A 23278-nucleotide genomic window follows, 5' to 3' on the forward strand; every position below is an offset into this window, starting at 1 on the left:
GACAATTATGTCCTTAAAACTGATCATCTTTGGATAAGATAAATTCTACCTAAGTGTAATAGCTCATAGGTACATATTTTCTATATTGGACGACACCTGTTTTTGTCTAAGAGCATTAGTCTCCAGTTGTATCCCGGCAAAAGGACTTTTCAATGGTCTAAGTGCCTCAAGCAAAGTTCATTCTGTAAACCCAAAGCCTGTATTTCTCCCTGGGGCTCCTGGGTGGCTCAGTGGGTTGGGCATCCAACTTTGGCTCAGGTCCTGATCTCACCTCTCTTGAGTTCGAGCCCCTCACTGGGTTCTTTGCTGACAGCTCAGAGCCTGGAGCCTGCTTTGGATTCTGTGTCTCCCTCTCTTTCTACCCCTTCCAGCTCATGCTCTGTTTCTTTCTCCTTCAAATATAAATAAACATCAAAAAAAAATTTTTAAGCCTACATTCTCCCAATAACAAGTCACTTGCTCGTATTTTTGCCTTGACTTAATAGTTATTATGTTAATAATAATATGTATTATTAACTATTATCAATTGTTAATAAGGCAGGGCAAAAAATACTACCAAATGTTTCACCTGTAAGTCATAGCGACTCTAGGGTCACACAAACCTACGTCCCCATTGCTACCTCTCAATAGATGTGTCCTTATGCAGGCTATTAACTTCACTAACTTCAGTTTACTCATCTTCTCCAAAATGAAGATAACATTTTCTACTTCATAAAGTGAAAATAATTAAATGAAATAATGTCAGTGGAATGATATCTAGTACAATCATTGGTTTATAGTAAGGATTCAGTAACTGGTAACTATCATTCATATTCTCTAATGAAAATCTCACCCACATTATTATTTGGTTTATTTGCTTTATTCTCCCGATTTAAGGCCTTCAGCAATTAAATTAAGTTCATAACACCAGGTTTCATAGCGATAGGCCATGCGGATTTGGGCTACATTTGTCTTCCGGATATCGTTTCCCATAGGGCCTTCCTCAAGGTAATTGTCGCCCAGGAACTTTGCTTTCTCCTGTAAGAGAAAAGAAAGGAGAATGATTGTTGTCTTTTTATCCTGATATAGACAGTAATTACATCTTCCACAAAGATCCCTTCCTTATATTACTTACTGACAAAAGGAAAACATAAACCAGTAAAAGCACTTATCCAGTGCCTCAGTACGCATGGTCTGCTGAGAAGTCAAATGTGTTTTATTTTCCTTGCCCAAAGGCATAGCCAGAGAGATAGAAGAATTCTTTCTAATCCCTGGCCATAGTATTTGCGTATGATTTGCGGGATAATTTTTCTACATGTGTTTCCCCAACTATCTTTTCATTACTCAGTTTCCAGATCCTATGCACAGAAGGGCAGCCAGCCAAGGACAGGTCTACCTCATGAGAAATTCCACATTGCAGAACACTGTTTCTTGCCACTTCACACATATCGCAGGTACTCAGTTTGAACACTTGGGCAGCAATGGCGTATTCTTCCATTAGGGGCTCCTTAGGTTATTTATTTAAATGAGGCAAAAAAAGAAAAAGAGAAAGAAAGAAAGAAAGAAAGAGAAAGAAAGAAAGAAAGAAAGAAAGAAAGAAAGAAAGAAGGAAAGAAAGAAAGAAAAGAGAAGAGAAGAAAAGAAGCATATTAAAAAAAAAATAACAAGCATCCAGCAGAAAAAGTATATTGAAACACCTTGATTTGACTTTGAAATTCTGGATGGAAAACAACAGTCCCTCCAAATATGCCTGTATTGCTCAAGATTCCATATGTGTACCTTGGTAAAGTGGAATTGCATCGGGTCATCTGTCGACAGTGAGATCATTAGTCCCTTCTGGAGGAAATCTAAAAAGGGATTTTTGGCATATTCTAGAAATAAGCTGTTGTTACTTAATGGCGACATGGCGATGGGAATCTGGGCTAAGAAGAACAAATACTGTAACACAGGACTCTGAAAAGGAAAAGTGCAAAAAATTATTTAAGGATGTTGAAAAAGGGATACAAATGAGAAATGTTATAACCACATGATCTGCAAGTTTTAGCTTTCAAAAGAATGATCATACGTTCTTTCAGTCCCTGAGGACAGACAAATAATCATTTTAAATGTAAATGCTATTTAGAATAAATGTTTTTGGGATCATCAATTTTCAGTAGCCTTGAATCAAACTAAATGTTTGAGTTTTAGTTGCCTAAGGTACATGGTCTGTCTCGGGAAAAGACTTCACCTTGAAACATTTTTTTATCCCTCATAAGAAAGTTCTGACTCTCACAAGAGGTATTTGAAAACATGCTATAACAAGAAATCTGGCAAAAACTAGTTTAAGGTAAGCCAAGCACCTCTGAATTCTCCCTTGTCAGAGTTCTAAAATAGAAGTCAAAAGACCTGCATTAACTCATCTCTGCTGCTGACTGGTTAGGTAATCGTAAGCAGCTCCCTTTACTTGTCTGGCTTCTGTGAAATGAACTGTACTAAATAACCTCAAAAATCTTTTTTTGCTCTACTTTAATTTGATTCCAGTGTTGATAAGGACTTGGGAGACAATGATACGGAAAAAATTATTCCTCTAGCTCCAATATAAAAGTTAATATTTGGAAGAGAGCCTCCAACTCACCTTCTTTAAATTCAGGCCATGAGAGATATTATCTGCTGTCATGAATGCTGTCATGAGATGGGTGAGAGCGCCCGCTTCCCCGCAGTGAGGTCGGAACAGGAAAGTATTCATGCCTCGTTCCCTAGGGAAAGGCAACTGCCATAGTTATCACAGGTGGCTGGCTAGGACCCGGCAACAATTTGGGGCATGGAGTAATTTATAAGAAAATCTGGTGGGGCGCCTGGGTGGCGCAGTCGGTTAAGCGTCCGACTTCAGCCAGGTCACGATCTCGCGGTCCGTGAGTTCGAGCCCCGCGTCAGGCTCTGGGCTGATGGCTCGGAGCCTGGAGCCTGTTTCCGATTCTGTGTCTCCCTCTCTCTCTGCCCCTCCCCCGTTCATGCTCTGTCTCTCTCTGTCCCCCCCCCCCCAAAAAAAATAAAAAACGTTGAAAAAAAAATTAAAAAAAAAAAAAAGAAAATCTGGTAAGAAAAGAATTAACCCTCTGAAAGAGAGTGGGGCATCCAAAGGATTCGGTAAAACTGGCAATTCCAGGTCATGATCTTAATTCTTCCCGAACATAGCCTTCTGAAAAAAGAGGCAGCAGAGGATATGAGGGTATGGAGGAAAGTCAAGATTTGATTAGGAAATTTACCAAAAGTACCATGTTGTCATTTCTCCTACTCACACTTGAGGGGGGAGATGTTTCCAGAAAACCCCGTTATAATATTCCTCTATTCTTTACCCAGGTATATCAAGAAGGGTGAAGTGTATGGAGTATGATAATAAATTGTGCAGTGATTAGTGAAAATTCCTAAACTTGCAAAGAAAGGAACTGTGAAAGTTGCTGAAGGCTCCAAAACATCCATTCCTGCTACTAAATAAAGAAAGAAACCGAAGAAAAAGACAAGGGAAAGAAATTTCTGATTCGGGCCAATTGAAAGCGTCCTAGCAGTGCAGTGCAGTGACCCTTGACCACCCAAGGCTCCAATGTCTGAGCAAAAGAGGTGTGCCAAATAGAATCATCTCCTTCTACCTCCAGTTCTGTCTACTTACTTTCTCAGGCTGTTGAGAACCGTGATGTTTGCATACATGTAGTAGGCATAGTAAGTATAAGACGGATTCTTTTCCATGGTCCACTCCTGGGGCTTGGGACTCTTGGAGGAGAACATGTGGCCACTGTGTTTGGACTCATCATCCACACTGTCGAAGCCAGTAATCTGTCCGGAAAAGTAGGCCATGCAATGGGGTCAGTTCGACTACAGGATCCCAGTCCTCAGAAAACCTTTCAGCTCCCAAAGGCAAGGACCAAACATCAGAGATAAGCACCAAAAATGAATCACAGCTTGTGGCAATACTAGCTCACGCACAGCGGTGAGAAGGCCCAAAGGCTCATGCTTACATGCTTAAGGAAGACACTGAGGTCTGGGTGAGCCTGGGGATTAATGGTGGCCTCAAACACTGGCATGAAAACATTCTCCAGCATCTTTCCAAAGTGTGGGAGGAAGTTCTTTGATCGGAACACATCGCTAAAGGCAAGAATAAAGAGAATTTAGGAGGAAAATAGTTTTAGTATTAATAGCCCCTGTGTGAAGAAATCAGAGGGCAAGATGCCATGTTCAAAAAAAGACTTAGTGTGTCCATTCTAGGTCCACTCAGGTACACTCTTCTTGGCTACCCATAAAGAGGGATTCCGTTTAGATGAGGCATAGACACATAAATTTCTTGCTGGACCAGTTGCCTCAATCTCTTCTACAAAACCTCTGTAGTAAAAATATTAACCTTCACAGCTAAATCCATATAGAAAATGAAGAGTATATATAGGAACTATGTCGCAAAAGATTGGGTGACTTATTTGTGGTATATAAGATGGTGAGCATGATACATTTATCGAGAACACTTCTGGAGCGCCTGGGGTGGCTCAAGTTGGTTGATTTCAGCTCAGGTCATGATCCCAGGGTAGTGGGATCGAGCCCCGTGTTGGGCTCCACACTCAGTGCAGAGCCCGCTTAGGATCCTCTCTCTCCCTCTGCCCCTCTCCCCAGCTCTCACATGTGCGCTCTCTCACTCTCTCTGTCTCTCAAAAAAGAAAAACAAAAACAAAAACACTTCTGATATGCTTTAGCCAGGGACAATCTAATGAACTAACTCTTATATAGCACTCAGCATATGGCCATCCACTCTTTTAAGTAGCCAGAAATATTAGTTAATTTAATCCTTATAACAACTCAGTATGTTAGCTACCATTATGACCCTATTTTTTAGTTAGTTTATTTTTAAGTAAGCTCTTCACTCAATGTGGGACTTGAACTCACAACTTGGAGATCAAGAGTCCCATGCTCTACTGACTAAGCCAACCAGATGCCCTCATTGTAAAGATGATGAAACAAAGGCAGAGAGCTCATGAAACTTGCCCAAGGTCACACTGCTAGTAAATAGTAAAACTGGGATTCAAATACAGCCAGTCTAGGTCCAGAGTCCATGCTCTTATCACACCTACTGCCTCTCTGCTTTAATGATATTAGACAGGAAGTCCTACCCTAGTCAAAAAGTTACTTTTTTGGTTTAAGAGACAGGATAAAACTCTTGCATTGACAAGGGTGGGGGGCAGGGGCGGCATACAGAGGCAGGTGGCCAGAAAATATATAAACACTTAAGTTAGATAGAAGATCAATGATGCTGAGCATCCCCAAGGGTCATGAGTATTTATCAATGGTAATACCATTGATAAATACTCATTGATTGTGGAAAACTTGAGCACTTGTAAATGAGACAATTGTCAGATGGTAGTAAAGGTTCTTTCTTTTTTTTAATGTTTATTCATTTTGAGATGGACAGAGTGCAGTGCAAGAGTGGGTGAGCAGGGGAGGGTCAGAGAGAGGGCAGGTAGTTGGAGAATTTCAAGCAGGCTCTGCGCTGTCAGCACAGAACCTAATGTGGGGCTCGAACTCACAAACCGTGAGATCATGACCTGAGCCGTAATTAAGAGTCAATCACTTAACCAACTGGGCCATCCCAGCATCCCGATAATAAAGGTTCTGATACAAGAAAGCTACATCCCAGTCCAGATAAGCATGGGAAAGAATGACTGGACACAGAAAGAAAGACCAGAAGAAGGGGAAAGTATAGTAAAATGTACATAGTTCTCATCTTAGCTAAGTTTCAAATATTCTCAATAAGTTATTTTGTGATCTGAGTGAAGTCCCATGTTTTAAAAAACAAAACCCCAAAACTTGGTTAGAAAACTGTACTGAAATGATCTTTCTAGTTCCTGTCTTTGGTCAAGAGTGCTGAACCCAGATTGGACAAAACCAAGCACCCAGGACCCTGTTCTGAGCTCCACTTTAACAAAGCTTTTTTGTGTCTAGAGGCGCTACATCTTTCTTGTTTGTGCAGAGAAGGCGAGGCAGGCGGGATGAAGTCAGGCTTTCGCGTCTCCGATGGGAAGGTACATACTAGATCCTGGGGACCTGGATCAGCCAGGTCATGTTGCGGCAGTAGATGCGGTTACGGACGAACCAGGAGGACAGTTTGTGCCACTCATCAGGACTGCGGCCATAGATTGACAGGCGGGGCTCGGCGTGCTGGTACTTTGCCTCCACCAGGTCTGCACCTACCTCCTGCAAAGCCAAGAAAGGAGTCCAAAGCCAGGAATTTCCACAAGTCCCTCAGGGGTCTAAATCTGTGGGGTCTAGGGAGAGGAAGTGGGTACCAAGAACAGGGGAAGCGTAAAAGGAGGTCAGAGGGAACCTATTCCTTAAGATCTAAGGAAATCGAGAGATGAGGGGAATCTAGTCCGTAAGAGACTGATAGTGATGGAGTCTAGAGAGTGAAAAAGTCAGAGAAAGGATGTTGAAATATCCAATCCAAGGGGCCTGCAAACAACACTCAGCTCTTTTTACACCCCCTACTTTCCAAAATGCACATCTCCCAAGTCCACTGTGTCATTCCTGCATGCTAGAGCTCAGGCCATGAGCCTGAAAGAGTCCTTAATCAGTCCCAAATCCACACCCTCAGCTTCTCTAGCCTCGGAATACAAGTCTTTTAAATCATTACAGTGGACATCTCTGAAGAAATTCTTGCATTCGTCTCTGTGGTGCTTCCCCAGGGATAGCACCCTTTCTCCTTCCTTTCCCTCCTTCCTTTCCTTCCCTCTCTTCCTCCTTCCTCTTCTCTTTTCTCCTTCCTTCTTTTCCTCCTTCTCTCCCTCCCCCTCCTTAAGAACCAGGCCAGGTACCATAGATCTGGCTGGTTCCTCCTCACCTTGATGATAGTGGCAAAATATTCCCCATCAATATAATTGTCTGTCTTTAAGTAGAGGTCTCGTAGCTCACTTGCTCCTACAGGATTGTATTTGTCATTGAACTTATCAAAACGCTGGAAGGTCTGGCGTCCCTGAATCAGGAAACAGGAACACAAGTATATTATTATCAGAGCTGCTGGGACATGGAGAGCGAGGGAATGGCCACAAGGAACAGGGCCTGGGAACCGGGGGGAAGGGGGTGGGCTCCAAGAAAGGAATCTGGCACAGTTGACAATGAGTGAACCTCAAAATTGTCTGTGGGTGCTTTCAGTCACCACGGTCAGCCAACACGGTTAAGAGGGCTCTGAGAAGTGGGAGGTTATAGGAGAATGGCATGTGCGGTTCTGAGTATGAGCATGAAGCTGACATTATCTTTTTCAACCTACAGCGTGAACATCCAGAGAATCAACAGTCAGGTCATAGGGATGCATCTTTAATGTGGCAAAAAGTTCCTTCAAGGTCAGATTTTTCTCCTTGCTGCTGTAGACCACTCTGTCAGCATCAATGTGGTAAGATTTCTTAATAAAGCGCAGCAGGTGCTTTTGGTTCATGCAAGCGGCTGCATGGATATGGGTGTCCACCTGTGTGTACATTCAGAGAAAGAAAACCAACAATCAGCCCTAGTCATGCTGCTCTGTTAGAGGCCATGGTGCCTGCAAACCCCATTGAGGCAAGAGAAAGGAATAAGTAGAGGGATGTGACCTGACATCTGGTGAAGGTGGCCCGGCAGGAAAGAACCAGCAGCACCTTTTTGTACCCTTGCAAGAATGTGAAAGTTTAGGGCGGTGCAATAATAATAATGCCTATTTCTCTTGGATATCTGCCTATCCAATTAACTCTCTACCTTTGATCCACACAAAATTCTCAGGGATCATTCTCCACCCCTGAAATCAACTAGCTGCCACAGCTTTCAACCCCAAAGGGAGAAAAGATCAAAATCATGTCAAAGCCATGACTGACACAGTGATGGAACTTATGAGTTAGATATTTAAAACAAAAATTTAATGTTTTATTTCTTTTTGAGAGAGAGGGAGAGGGAGACAGAGTGCGAGCAGGGGAGGAGCAGAGAGAGAGGGAGACACAGAATCTGAAGCAGGCTCTGGGCTCCAAGCTGTCAGCACAGAGCTCGAAGTGGGGCTTGAACTCACAAACCTCGAGATCATGACCCGAGCCAAAGTCAGATGTTTAACAGGCTGAGCCACCCAGGCGCCCCTGAGCTAGATATTCTTATGATTATAATTTTATAGCCTGGAGATTTGATAGATGAATTTGCCCAAGGTTATACAGGCAGCTGAGCCAGGATTTGGTCCTGAATCTTTGCTCATATATTTTCTATCCTCACTTCTTGCAATCACTCAAATGGTCAGAACACATCTCAGAGGTGTTTCTAAGTTGATTCATTTTCTACACTTATTAGCGCATCTGATGCCCACCGTCCTCTTGTGAGCTAGACTGAGCAGATATATTTTCCAATTTTACGAATGAGGAAACAAACTCAGAAATATTTAATCATCACCCGCTATATCTCAGAGTCAGGAAGTAGAAGAAAAAGGACTAGAAGAAAGATCTTCCAAAGCCTGGAATAGCAGTTTTTGAGATTTCGTTCGTTTTTGTTATTTTTGTGGTTCACGATCATTATAATTTTTTGTGGCAAGAATGTGGTAAACCCTTCTGTGTAGAAAACAGTAGAAATGGCATTTTAACTTTCTAGAATAATTCATTTGCTTTCACTAAAAACAGTTTCTTTCTTGTCCCACTCAAGAGCTAACTGGGCTCCCATTTTTGCCCAGCGCTGGCCCCTGAGCAGTGCCCACGTTTACCTTCCTGCAGTTATAAAAATCTCGGTGGGGGTTGTTCTTCAACTCCTTTAACTCGTCCATCTCGTTGAGCATCTCATGGACCTGGAACTTGGAAGACAGGAACTTCAGGCGCCGGTGGGTGTAGGTCTTACTGTGGAAAATTAAATCACATAATTCTGAATCATTCAGACACTTAAGGAAAACAGTCACAGTTTCAAAACCATCAGGACCCTTATTACCCATAGGAAGCAATTATTGAAACAAACATTTCAGTTTGCAGTTAATCTCACTTGAGAAGTATTGGGCTCCAGGGGCTCAATCTTTTCATCCATGTTGGACAGAATAGTGAGGGAAGACTTGGGAAGGCATTTAACAGCCCCGGGGAGACAGCGTTGCTCAAGGCTAAGGGTCCTGGCTTTAGGGATGGCAGATGCAGACTTGAATCTCAGGGAGCTGTATGACTTTGGGAGATTATTTAACTCATCAGAGTCTCCGCTTACAAAACGGCAATTATAAAACTACCCACCTCGCAGAATGCTTGTGAGGAGATGGGAAATAATGTACCTGACGGGTTTAACAGTGTTTGAACATTGTAAGCACTTGGTTAAATACTCATTCTTACTAAGAGCAGTGTTAGTACTCATGGTGGTAGCATCACTAAACACTCACACAGGTCCTTGGGCAATTAAAGCAAGCAAAAAATTCATATCATCTAAGAAGGTGTCCATATCGAGATAAGGAAGTGGCTTAGGTTCATCTTTGCTGGCTGCTGCTTCATTAGGATAGACGTGAACCACACCGTCCTTCATTTTGAGGTGATAACCCAGGTTTTCCGGGAGGTTATCTGTTTGGAAGGGTTCTTCTCCGTTCTTCGCAGGAGGGGTAAAGACTTTCCCAATGAAACACAGAGTAATATATCAGGAAATAAGACAAATGACCACATGAAAATAACCAAAATATGAAATGCTGTAAGATCTCATTTGTTTGGAATCCTGTACGTCATAAGTTATAATTATTTACCCAGAGCTAAGCTAAAGCTTATTTTTACGTTATTTTTCTTTCTTTTCTTTTCTTTAATTTTTTTTTATATTTTTATTTTTGAGAGAGAGACACACAGAGGGTGAGCAGAGGAGGGGCAGAGAGAGAGGGAGACACAGAATCCGAAGCAGGCTCCAGGCTCTGAGCTGTCAGCACAGAGCCGGATGCGGGGCTCCAACCCTTAAACTGCGAGTTCATGACCTGAGCTGAAGTCGGACGCTTAACCCACTGAGCCACCCAGGCGCTCCTACATTATTTTTCAAAGCTGACCAAATTAGTAGTTTAAAATAACTATAAGATTTTATCTAGTGTAAGAATGATTTTCAAGTCCTTTAGAAGTACTGTTTACATGATTGATACACTACTTACCAATAATTTTATTTACTAAAGTAGCTTATCAAAGGCTTCCTGTTTAGAACATTTTATTAGCTTATGAGATATTTGCATAGAAATAAAATCAAACTACAGTTGAAAAGTAGAATTTGCATTGTGTCCTTAATAAAACCAACCTCTCTAGAAGTCTTAATTTTAGAGTGGTTATTTTCAAAAAACTTTGTTTTTTAGAGCAGTTTAAAATATTTTTTAAATGTTTATTTATTCTTGAGAGAGAGAGAGAGAGAGAGAGAGAGAGAGACAGAGCACAAGTGGGGGAGGGGCAGAGAGAGAGGGAGACACAGAATCTGAAATAGGCTCCAGGCTCTGAGCTGTCAGCGCAGGGCCTGACACAGGGCTCAAACCCACAAACTGGGAGATCATGACCTGAGCAGAAGTCAGACGCTTAACCAACTGAGCCACCCAGGCGTCCCTAGAGCAGTTTTAAGTTCATAGCAAAATTGAGCATCAAATACACAGTTCCCATATACTCACTGCTACTCCCGCACAGGCACTGCCTTCCCCACTATCCACACCCTCCACCAGAGGGTACATTTGGTGCAACTGATGAACATAACTGACATGTCGTAATCACCCAAAGGCCATACTTTAACTTAGGGTTCACTCTTGGGGTTGTACATTATATAGGTTTGGACAAATGTACAATGACATGTATCCACTCTTAGAGTGTCATACAAATGGTCTCACTGCCCTAAAGACCCTTTGTGCTCCGTCTACACTGGTTTTAATATAAGTGGAAATATAAAATAAAGTCTTACTAGAAGAATTCCAGTTCTTATTGTAATTATAACATACTATCCACCTTCTAAAGCACCTACAAAGGAATGAGAAGGGATTTTGTGGGTAAATGTCCCCTTCTTTCCAGTGCTAACAGTTTCAACCTAAGAAAGCCAGGAAGAAATTCTACGTTGTCATGGCCTTTAAAGCACTTAACCTTCTACTTTCAACAAGTAAGTGCCCAAGGCAGCAGAAAAGTCTCCAGTTTGCCAGTGACGACTCACAACTACAGTGGGAAAAATAATATGGGAAGAAAAAAGTCATGCATTTTCTATTCAAAACTAGGAGACAAGGAACACGAAAGAAGTGAAACAGTATTTTGCTATGTCGAACATTAATTTTTTGAATCTTTATAGTTGAACATAATAGAGAGATAAAGCACAATTTAGAAGAAGCAAAGACAAAACAAATATCTTAATGACAGTATTATAGAAAAGAGGTAAACCGATTTTATGTATTGCCAAACAGGATACATGTTTACTCTGATTTTAATATTAAAAGGAATTATAGAGAAGAAGTTACAGAACTGGAAAGCTTTAATGACATAACAATTTGCAAGTTCAAAAACCCTTAATATTTGTCTCCCTTGAAATCTCAAACCTAGAAGTATACTCCAGAAGATGTCGAGCCACTGCACAAAGATGTTTCTCTAATGCTGTTCATCGCAGCCTTATTGGAAATCAATTTTTAAAAGTCGGAAATCTAAATGCCTAAAAATGAGAATTGGTTAAATAAAACATGATACAGTTATACGATAGAAATCTGAGAAGTTCTAGAAATCTGATTATTTAAAAACATGTACTTCACTTCATATAAGGCAGAAAGTAAAAAGTGAGAGACGGAAATGAAGTACTATGGAAAGTCAAAACTTATAGTTTAGTGTTCTCCAGAGGTTAGAGGAAGGAAGGAAACGATAGCATCTGGGCTGCACGTCAAAGGGTGAGGTTGCATCTGGACATATGGACATACAGTGAAAAAAGTGAAGGGCGGTCCAGGCACTGGGAACAGCATGACAACAGTACAGGGGCAGGAAAGTGCTGAACCAAACGGCAGACAGGAAACACTTCCGACCAGAACAAAGGTGGAGTAGATAAGGTAAGTTTATAAATAGGTTGAGAATCTAGTTAGAAGGCCAGCTGGTGGCAGGCCTTGAATGCCAGGCTAAAGACTGGACTCAATTTGGAAGGTAATGGGAGCGATTAAAGGTTTGTGATAGGAGAGGGATATGTTCAGATCTGTGTTTTAGTAACTGGAACCTAAGTGAATCTCACCAACAGACGGTGAGGTTAGAATTTAACAGAATGGGTCAGAAGCTATGATAATAGCCTAGACAAGGTGAAAGATAGACCTAAATTAGGGTTTGGGGAATAGCAAAGAGGGGAGATTTTGAGAGGTATTGTACGGAATTAATTATGTGATTGTGCACGTGGGCAGGAGAGAGAATGGAGCCAAAGACGACTATGATATTTTTAGACTGGCTTACTTAGATAGTAGTCCCTCCTTATCCATAGGGGACATGTTCCACCACCCCCAGTGGATGCCTGAAACTGTGGATAGCACTGAACCCTGTATAGACTGTCTTTTCCTATATATACCTATACATACCTATTAATGGGCCACTGGTCTATCAACTTACATGTTTAACTTATAAATTAGGCACAGTAAGAAATTAACAACTACAACTAATAATAAAATAGATCAATAATAACAACACACTGTAATAAAAATTGGGAAGGGCGCCTGGGTGGCTCAGTTGGTTAAGTGTCTGACTTCAGCTCAGGTCATGATCTCATGGTTCACGAGTTCAAGCCCTTGTGCTGACAGCTCAGAGCCTGGAGCCTGCTTTGGATTCTGTGTCTCCCTTTCTCTCTGCCCCTCCCCTGCTCACACTCTCTCTCTCTCTCTCAAAAATAAAAATAAACATTAAAAAAAAATTTTTTTTAATTGAACATGGTCTCTCTCAAAATATGTTATTGCCCTAAACTCACCTTTCCTCTTGTGATGATGTGAGATGATAAAATTCCTATGTGACATGAAATGAGGTAAATAAGGTAGGCCTTGTGAGGTAGCAGTAGGCCACTGACCTCTTTTTTTTTTTTTTTTTTTTTTTAAGTAGGCTTCATGCCCAGTGCAGAGCTCAACGTGGGGCTTGAACTCACAACCCTGAGATCAAGAACTGAGCTGAGAGCACCTGGGTGGCTCAGTGTGTTAAGAGTCCAACTTCAGCTCAGGTCATGACCTCACGGTTCATGAGTTCGAGCCCCACATCAGACTCTCTGCTATCACCACAGATCCCGCTTTAGATCCTCTGTCCCCCACCTGCCCCCCGCTCCTCCCCCACTCTCTCTCTCTCTCTCAAAGTAAATAAATAAAATTAAAAAAAAAAAAGACATGAGCTGAGATCAAGAACTGGATGCTTAACCAACTAAGCCACCTGAACTCCTCAGGCCACTGCTGACCTTCTGACAATAAATCAGGAGGACCATCTATGTATGGACCTCGGTTGACTGCAGGCAACTGAAACTGAAGAAAGCCAAATCACGGAATGGTGGTGGGGGGAGACTACTATAATTTAGGGACATACTTAATATTGAGTAGTTAAACCAAAAGATCTATTTCATATGCTGCATAAGAAAATTACTTCTGACGTACCTGGGTAGAAGCTCTCGTTTGCTACCCAAGCCTCACCATCGATGTTCCGCAAGTACTTGGAAGGGGTTTTAGGGAATCTCTGAAATGACTTCTGCATGTACTTCTCCCGTATGCACAGTGCCCTGTACAGACCTTTGCAAACCATTTCAAAGTCTTCAACTGTCACCTGCCAAGAAAGTGTTAGAGCATCGGAGTCACTCCTGTGAAAATCCAAGAAGTGGATTGTCTTGGGTATGCCCCTGCTCTCTCCTGGGTGTTGTAGCCCGTGCTGAGCCCACCTGCCCACGTGGCTGCTCCCTTACGTGACTTGGGCCCTGGGTCTTCCTCCAGGAGCAGGTCCTGAAGTTTCTTGCCCTCTTTCATTTCTACTAAAACTCACCTGGTCTACAAGTCTTGTGTTTGTTTGGTGTTTGCTAGAAAGCAGTGATTATCTAGTGAGTGTGATTAAAAGAACCCATTCTAACATGGAAAATACCTTCTTCCTTCCAGGTTTTACATACGGGCTTCTGAAGACGGTATCTCAACTGAAAGACCATGTGACTCTAATTTGAGAATTCAAACCACTTTCTGGTCAGTGGGGGAAATATGTGGGGATGAATAAGGTGTCACACATCCCTCAAACCCTATCATGCATGCCCTGCCTTCTGTCATTATGGATGGATCAGAACATCATCTTATGAGAAGTTATCATTCCTTTGGATGGTTTTAAAGAGAACTTAATCTGTGGCTAAAAATGGAGAGATTCTAGAATAAAATTTTCTCAGAACTGCCGGAAATTTCCTAAGCTGGTATGTCTCCCATGCCCCATCCCTGACTCCGGGCTGGGGACGGCATGCCCAAAGAGTTATAACTTGAAGTCACTGAATGATCGTCATCAGAGCCCAAAGATTTTCTGGGACCAATGTAAGCTTGTTCTGAATGTTTGAGGCCCGGATGTTGATCCTAACCAGTTGAACTCTTTTTAAAGGCTTGCTGACCTTGGCCGAGAGATTCTGGCACAGGTGCTGGAACTAGAGGTCTGCTTCTAATGGCATGCTTGTTCCTTTGCCACCTAATGGGCCACCGGTCTATCTTCTCCAGGATAAGAGCTGGATCTTATTCACCGTGGTGTCCTCAGCATTTAGCACACAATGCGTAGCACACAGTAGGTGCTCAATAAGAATTGATTACATGGAGTCAACTGATTATCAGGGATTGATGGCCCTGGAAACTTAGTCCTGATCCCCCTTACCTCTCTGTTCAGTTACAAGGTGAGAACAGATGGGGGCACAGAATACAACCAGCTGATTATTGCTCAGCAGCTCAGCCACATTCAGCCAACACGCCTGGTTCTTCAAAGACTCCATGTCATGGTTTCAGGTGTCCTCCAGCTTTCAGAGGAGAAACAGCTACTCCCTGACTTCTGTGAACCTTTTCCTTCCTCCCATCCTCTTTCTTTTCGTTTGTGTTTGTTTCTACCAAGCACAAGCGGTATCAACTTTGCCTCTTAGTTTTTATGTTTTTTTTTAACTCCGGCGTTCTCCAAACGGCAGCTCTATTGAACATCTCCTTTCAGTCATTTATAATCTAAAATGCCTGCCATTTGCAGTCATGTCATCACACAGAAAGTGAATAAACAAGAATTGTGTTTGTTTCCTTGCTCTGTCCCTTTTTAAATATCTTGGGACTGACCCTAAGTGGGTCAGTTACATGAGAAGGGGGCTTAGGATTGGTCATTAAAACTATATTTGGAGCATAGACTGATAGCTACACATCAGTTTCACCAATATGATGCTGATTCTGCAAGTTCATGTGACAGAGATTTATTAATTGCCCAACTGTCCTGGACAGGACAGGAAGGTCAAGTTGTTTGTGACAGGAGTTTACTATCCCTGTGGCATAACTAGAGTCTATTCCAGGCAATAATCTACCGTGTAAGCATCTGCAATGAAATTGGAGATGACCATTGGTCAAAAAAAAAACAATAGCCCCATTAGAATTTTCTAGGCTCTCTCTCATCTTTCTTCTTTTCTCTGGTCTCTCCACTCTTCTTTTCTCATCTCCCTCTCTTTCTTCCAAGCTGTTTTCTTGGATTGGTTTATGCTACCTGAAGCCCTTGTCTCTATTCTAGGGCTGCCCGGGATCCATCTTTTCCCAAGAGCCCCCTGTGCCTCCTCGAGGCTCCCTGTCTTGTCTTGCGATATCCTCAATGAGATTAGCCCACCAGGTGCTCTCTTGTTTCTTGTGCCAAAATCTGTCTAGTGTATTCTGTAACACACACACTGCATTCCACTACATACTGTCCATGTGCAAGCAAATGGAATAGAGAAGGATAGATCATGTGGGATGGGATAAAACAAAACAGAAATATAAGTCATGGCAAATCAGTATTGAAATGCAATAATGAAGTACAACAAAGGACAAGTGAACTAACACCTTCCTCAGAAGGAAAGGCAAGAAGGTAAGGAAGCTGAAACAATCAAGCTGTGTCTTCCCAGCAGCGACATTTGAGGGGAAAAAGAGCAACTCACCCCTGAGGCATAATCGCCAGTGATCTGCACTCTCTGAAAATCAGGCACGGTCTGGTAGGTTGGAGATGAAGAAATGTATTCGTCGATATGGGACAGTTTAGTGGAAGATGCTTCACTTTGTGGAATGGACAAATTAACGGTCTTCCGTCCATGGAAACGCTTTTTTCTGGGTTTGAAACACAAAAATAAAAGAACTTAACTTGGTCCTCATTGGGAGTTGCGTTGTGTTAGATTGGTGTTTCACTATCCAATTTCATTTTGAGGACAAAAAGTGCAAATTAAAATGTCAGCTGGCTGTCAGAAACAGGATCCAACCATATGGGAAGAGGGATCACATGACCGTATTCCCTTCTTCCCGGTATCCTTTGGGACCGTTGGCCTTTGGGAACATACGAGAAGGCTTTCAGCATGACCTTATTCTTCACTGGCAGTCCACTCCTAGCAGATGGGCAGTCTGGGAACCACAACAAGCACAGGCTATGTCAGTTATTACCTGTGTTGTTTTCTGCTTGTTCTGAAACTCTGTGAGCTTCTGTTGCCCCCTATGAAAAAAAATAGTGTAATAATGCCTACCTTAAAGGAATTCTGTGAGATTTAGTGTACGGAGTTTATAAGTTGCTTAGTCAATATTACTTCCTTAGATCAACAAGTATTTATTGAGTTTCTGCTTTGACCCAAGACTTACGTTAGGTCCTATGGGGCATGCTGAACAAGGGGATCGCTGTTCTTTCCTTAAAGACAAAATAAAGAGGATGGCCAGGGCAGGAAGGAAGAAATGGAGTGTTGTATCCCTGGGGCCTGGAGGAGGTCAGACTGGCCTGAGGGCTATATTCATATCAGATAGCACAATGCGAAGGTTGGCTAAAAATGAACTCTGAAGATGAGGCTCTTGAGTTCTGGTTTCCGTACCCATTGTGTATAAGTTGAGTGTGTGCCCAGCAGCCATCAGCCTACCTTGGTTTGGAACAATTGCACAGGAGCTCATATCCTCTTGCTTGGGCAGATAGGGAGGCTTCAACTAAAGGAAGATGTGCATGAGCACAGGATGTCTACTCTTTTCTTCTTTTTAGTCATTGCTAACCTTGCCCTAGCTTACACAGTGCGGGGGTGGGGGGTATAGGTGAAAGGGAAGAATTTTTAGTTCTGGCAGAGTTCTTCCTCCAAGTTGAACCATCATTCAGACAGACTGAACCAGCTGCCCTGACCATTCTCCTTCCTGTGTCCCAATGTCCCAACATTCCCTTACACCACTTACCTCCTGCCTTCTGTGGAGGTGGACATGGCCTCCAGGTGGAATATGTGTGCTCGCATCTCATGATGAGAAATTGGACAGATTTCATCCACATCAAAGGGGGAAATCTCCTGACGGCCTCCCTCATCTTTGACTTCAGAGGCAAATACTTTTTCAGCCAAGCTACGTATTTCATCATCAATTTCTAAAAGAGGTTTTCATGGATTAGTATTCAAGCCCTTTCTCAGAACTCATCGGAGAGTTCCTGTTATGTGTGAGGCAAAGTGCTAAGGATTGCCCTGGGTGCGTGGCTCCCCTATACTCTAACCAGTGCCCCAGAAGCATGTCAAAGCTCAGTGCCGCTCTACTGTCTCTTTAGAGGTTTCTGTGTGGGTAGCTTGGAAATCTATTCTCAGAAACACAGGTCAGATTCTTGCAGCACATTTCAGGAGGTCCTAAAGGTGGGATTGGTCTCTTGCAGGATTAGCACTTAATGTAAGATCACCTGTTTCTGGCAGGGCTAAGTCTGATTTCGTAGTAACCACGCAGCATAATCTTTCTCATTAGACTGGTGGAGTTTTTCCGATGGCTGTGAAGGTGTGAATAGGATTGTTGGTCTCTGGAGCTTTTCTTTCTAGAAAGATCGTAGTGATCTAGGTAGTTGTGAGAAATAAACGTGTACTTTGGGCCTTTCTTCCTCATAGGACAGATACTGTGTTTCTCTCACACATTATTTCAAATCCTGACAACTTGATGATATGCTGGTATGTGGGAGAAGGGGGCCATTGAAAGTTACTACCCAGTGTTGGGAGTCCCACTTCTTGTGGACATGTGGCTTTTCATAACGAATGGCCCTTGGAAAGCCAATTTTACTTTCACATGCCTTAATATTCCCATCCTTTGTTTTTAAGTTTATTTTAAGTAATCTCTACGCCCAGCGTGGGGCTTAAACTCACAACCCCAGGATCAAGAGTCATATACTCTTCCGACTGAGGTTCCCTTAATATTCCCATTCTTAGAATGGGTGGAGGGGTGACGTTTAGTTTGGCAATGAATAACCCCAAGACTCTCCGGATGTAAGGGAACTAATTTCATCATACAGTGTAGTAATGGCCATCAAGTATCTGCTCTTCTGTTAAGTTCCACTGCATTTTCCACATACCCAATTGTTTTCATCTGAATAGTCATTACTTCTAATACTTCTAAAATCTCTTCATATTTCCAGAAAAGAGCAGGTAGCAAATAATGAGAATGGCAAAGAGTTAGCTATTTGGAGCAACAGAAGACAGAACACTCTTCAAATGATGACAGAGCAAACTGCGTGCAAAGAGAAAGATCCCCCTCATTGCCGCCCCATCAGTGTCCTTACAGATCTCCCAAATGCCACATTTTCGATTTTGACTTGAGTAAGTGCATGTGTTAAAATCCTTGTTCTGCACTTACCGACACCTCCACCTTCCTCTGTCTTAGTTTCCTCATCTGTAAAGTGGGAATACCAGTACCTACCAAAACTCACTCATGAGGCTGTTGTGGTAATAATGTACAGGGAAATACTTTACAGACAAAAAAGCACCAGATCAAACTGAATGATGCAATTTGGTAGCATTGGTCAGACAGATATCTGGTATTTGGGGTTAGTTTGGGGCTATTAAGGAAATGATAAATGATATGACTTAGTATAGGCTGAAGCGTACATTGGAAATGATAGTAATTAAATCATAACTTCACCACCACTGTCAGGTCAGCCTATTTTCAAAACCTGGCTTATCACAAAAGAATAACAGAAATCCACTGTATTGCTGAACTTCATGCATCTGTCTGCCTCATTAAACTCAAGCACTTCCTGAAACTGAAGACCGTCTTTGGATGCTATGGGGTAGTTCTTTGACAAGTACCACACTCCACAAAGGACCAAATGGGACTCTAAATAGATATGTTTGATGGCCTGAGAATGCCTCCCCACCCCACTACCAACTGATCCCCAGAGATTAGTATCATTCCTCCAGGAATGCAAGCAAGCACATGCACCTCAAGGATGAATGGCAAGCAGAAGTTAGAAGAGGCTTCATGCACCATGAAACGCAAATGAAAAGAGACTAGTTGGTTATGATGATGATGAGGACAAGGATGCAACTGGCTTGTCATGATGGGTCTGTGACAATGCTGCCGGAGGCCTCAGGAAGGACGGCATGGAAATGGATGCTCAGAAACCAAATCCTACTTGCTTGAGATCTGGCTTGTCCAGAACAAACAGTCATTACCTAGGACTGCACGTATCCATTTGTTTCATAGTTTTAAATGTTATTGTTTTTACTGAGTTCCATCTCCCTAAGCCACTAGCGATGATTGAAAAGTTAGAAACTCTACTCTAAGATGTGGTTTGCATGATGCCCCCAAATTACATGGTTGATATTTCCTTCCACTGAATCAACCAGTTGTTTTGACTTCATGCAACCACAGCTGAAATTTGACTCCTCATTCAAGAGCTCTGCCTTTCAAAAATATTTCAGGGAGTGGCGATGGTTGTGGGAAAGAAAGAGTGAAACTGGTATTTCAAAAGATGAGTGGATAAGATTTGGTGACAGTTCTGAATTCATGGAGTAAAGGAGAGATGAGTCCCTTGTGTTTGTATAGCTAATTGTTGGGTTCTTTTTTCAGCATATTACATTTGAGATAATGGAGCACCTGAGTGGAAATGTCTGGACGACAGGACATCTTCATTTACATGTGGAGTAGACAAGAGAATAGAAACAAGTGGTAGAAAGATGAAGCAGAGTGAACACTGAACTAGGAGTGAGGAAGTGTCTGTGACAGCTGGGTGGCCTTGGGGAAACCACATAATCACAAGGAGCCTCAGTGTTCATCATCATAACAAGAGAATGCTAATAATAATAATGTCAACTTCAGAGCATGGCCATAAAGGTTAAACAAGAAATCCTTTAAAAATGACACAGTACTATATAGAAGTTGGGGATTATTACTATTAACATGGGAAGTGCAAGGCTCTTGAGAAGAGGAATGTCATGCTGGCTTCTTCACTCAACGTTGAGATCCAGAAGAGCATGCTTATTTCCCAGCAGTGCTTTATTGATGGGTAGAAAAGACAGGTCGTAGGTGTTTCATCTGCCACGTCTCATCTCCTCTATGCCTCTCTGAGGCAGACCTACTTACTATCAGTCAGCGTAAGGACAAGTCTAATTTGAAACATAACTTAAAGTTCCAGTTTTATCTGAAGTGAGATTTTATTTGACCCGGTCAGAGAAATTTACCATGAAATGTTTTGCTTTGGAGTTGAGGATTTCCTAAGGCAAGACTCAATAGGCCCCGCTGGCTAACCTATATCTAAAGAATACTATTTTATTTTAAAACATCAGGTGAACGCCCCTCTGATGTTCTCTTTAAAAAATGGATTTGGTTGGTTTTTTTTGGGGGGGGGGTGGGGAGAACCCAGAAAATCCATGAGTTCATTTGTTATGCTATGGGATATCTATGGTTATTATTAACCTTTGTTGGCTTTCAATGGTATCATTTAATAAACACTGCTGAAAAATACTCATGTTTCTGAATTAATGAATAGTACTATTTTTCATTGATACTTTGGCAAATGGCAGGAAAAACTGTCCAAAATACTCACGTTTTTCTTTAGCTGTTTGAAGTAAAAGAAAACAAGATAAAATATATAAACAACTTTCAGAAACCATAGTGGCTGTTAATATGTGCTTTGGGATAGAAATGTGTAGATTGGTACAAGAAATGGGGGAGGTGGAATGTGTTATTACAGCTCATTCTTCCATTTACCTACAATTTGCTGTCATCAGAAAACTCTGGGAATATGGTCATTACACACCCCTTTTCTTTCCCTTTCTAATATGGCTCCTTAAATTTATGTTTATAATCGTAAAGAGGTACGCTTTGTAAAATGTGGTGTTAAAGACATCTGCTCTAGAGAAATGGAAACTCTCATACAATGCTGGTTTCAGCCAAACTGAAGGAGCCCATTTGGTAAACAATTTAGCAACACCTACCAAACAGCCATTTCTGACAATCTACCCTACTGATTTCCATTCTTAAAAATGGCAAAAACTTTATGTACAAATACTGTTGTCAGAATACAATTTTACTTACCCAACTGTAAAGAACCTAAGGGATTAGTTAAGAAGATTTGAATATTACCCAGCCATTTAAAATGATGTTTAGGAAGATTTTAGAATACCACGATAAACGATTAAGTCATAATGTTAAGGGAAAAAAAAGGCAGGCTATAAAGTGACATGTATTATATAATCACAGCTATGCTTTTTACAAATTCCTTAAAGTTGCATAGAAAATAGATTGAAAGGAAAAACACTAACATGTGAAAAGTGGTATCTTTGGATGATGGGACTGTGGTTGTTTTTTTCTTAGTACTGCTCTCCTAAATTTCTCGTGTTCTCTAAATGAGTGTTATTACTTTTATGTTCAGTGGAATTTCTCTTTCTTGTTTCACAGGAGATATGTATTTCCTTCCTAATGAAAAAGACTTAGTATGATTCTAAAAATTATTATGTGTACAAACCTGGATCGTGAGCCATCAAAATACACAGATTGGGTTAACATTTCCATCATGCTTGTGATTTTCAAACTAACACTATAGCTAGAGACGTTGTATAGGACACTGCTGTGAACTCCAACAGGCACAGGCTTTGTTTAGACTAGCAGAGTAGATTTTAAATATCTTCCACCGTTTTCTCCTGGGATCATCAAAGATGCTACCACATGATACAGTTTTAGAAAATTATCTCCCTTCCAAAACTAAGAAGAAGAAAAAATCCTTGAAAATCTTGTCTTGCTTCTTCCTGAAAAGTATAATTAAGTGGTACTCTGAACCCTAAATAAAGGATTGTCAAAGCTGACATGATATACTCAAAGGAATGGCTGCATTTAAAAGAATTGAGCTCTCAAAACACTTTTGCACACCTACCTGGAAGTTTCAACAGAGGCATTGTTGCCGGGGTCCTTGATTCTAGGATAGCACAGTAGAAAGGAGGAGAGAGGAGGCTGTGGGGATGACTGCCTGACACTATAAAATACCCTGACATTCATTTTATGATTTTGCTTTGCATCTGTAATCTGACCCTTCTCTGCTAAAAAGAGAGAGATGAGTTTTAGACCTATTTATAGCTTTAGGCAATTGACAGAGAAAAACAGGTGAAGCCTTCAGTCTTTACCCTGGGATTTCAGAAAAGATAAGTGCTAGGTCAGGAATTGCATTTCAGTACTTTCTAAATCTTCCTATGCACCGGATTCTCCTCAGGTGTAGTTTTCTTACATGATTTTACCAGTGATGATTATTTTTCACCCCGGTGAAATACAGCAAAGTCTTATAGGCTCTGGATGTCAAAGTCCTCAGGATTTCAGTCATGAGAACAGCTTGCTGAGTTTGATGTATATGCTGGTGTATTCATCAAGTTCTCTCCACACACACACACACACACACACACACAGAAGCACACACGTGTGTGTACATGCACACACCCACACTTTCATTAGAAATATGCTATATTTCTGACTTCACTCATATGAGGACTTTAAGATACAAAACAGATGAACATAAGGTAAGGGAAGCAAAAATAATATAAAAACAGAGACGGGGACAAAACAGAAAAGACTCTTAAATATGGAGAACAAACAGAGGGTTGCTGGAGGGGTTGTTGGAGGGGGATGGGCTAAATGGATAAGGGGCATTAAGGGATCTACTCCTGAAATCATTGTTGCACTATATGCTAACTAATTTAGATGTAAATTAAAAAAATAAATTAAATACAAATTTTAAAAATAAGTAAAAAAAAAAAAAGAAGAAGAAATGGGCTATGTTTAACAGAAATCCCCTTGACAGAATTTATTTAATGAATTAGATAGTAAACTTACTTCAAATCTTAGAGAAACTAAACTTCCATCTTGAGTGCTCATTTACCCCTCCTTTGTATATTGTTATAAAAAGAATGATATCTTCCTTTTATATAACAT

General features: G+C 41.4%; 1 protein-coding gene across 1 annotated transcript; it reads right to left on the reverse strand.

Moving 5' to 3' along the window:
• Nucleotides 1-831: 831 nt before the first annotated feature.
• On the reverse strand, nucleotides 832-22816 carry AMPD1 (adenosine monophosphate deaminase 1). The gene is given in 17 exon segments (XM_042953534.1): nucleotides 832-1017; nucleotides 1376-1486; nucleotides 1759-1932; nucleotides 2594-2714; nucleotides 3626-3789; nucleotides 3972-4098; nucleotides 6026-6189; nucleotides 6833-6964; nucleotides 7259-7453; nucleotides 8693-8822; nucleotides 9341-9560; nucleotides 13532-13697; nucleotides 16042-16207; nucleotides 17297-17477; nucleotides 20907-20918; nucleotides 22233-22317; nucleotides 22319-22816. Coding segments are annotated over 17 exon segments (2343 nt in total). The 5' UTR covers nucleotides 22355-22816; the 3' UTR covers nucleotides 832-858.
• Nucleotides 22817-23278: the final 462 nt, after the last annotated feature.

This window comes from Panthera leo, chromosome C1 (assembly GCF_018350215.1).
Source record: "Panthera leo isolate Ple1 chromosome C1, P.leo_Ple1_pat1.1, whole genome shotgun sequence".
Classification (NCBI taxonomy): domain Eukaryota; kingdom Metazoa; phylum Chordata; class Mammalia; order Carnivora; family Felidae; genus Panthera; species Panthera leo.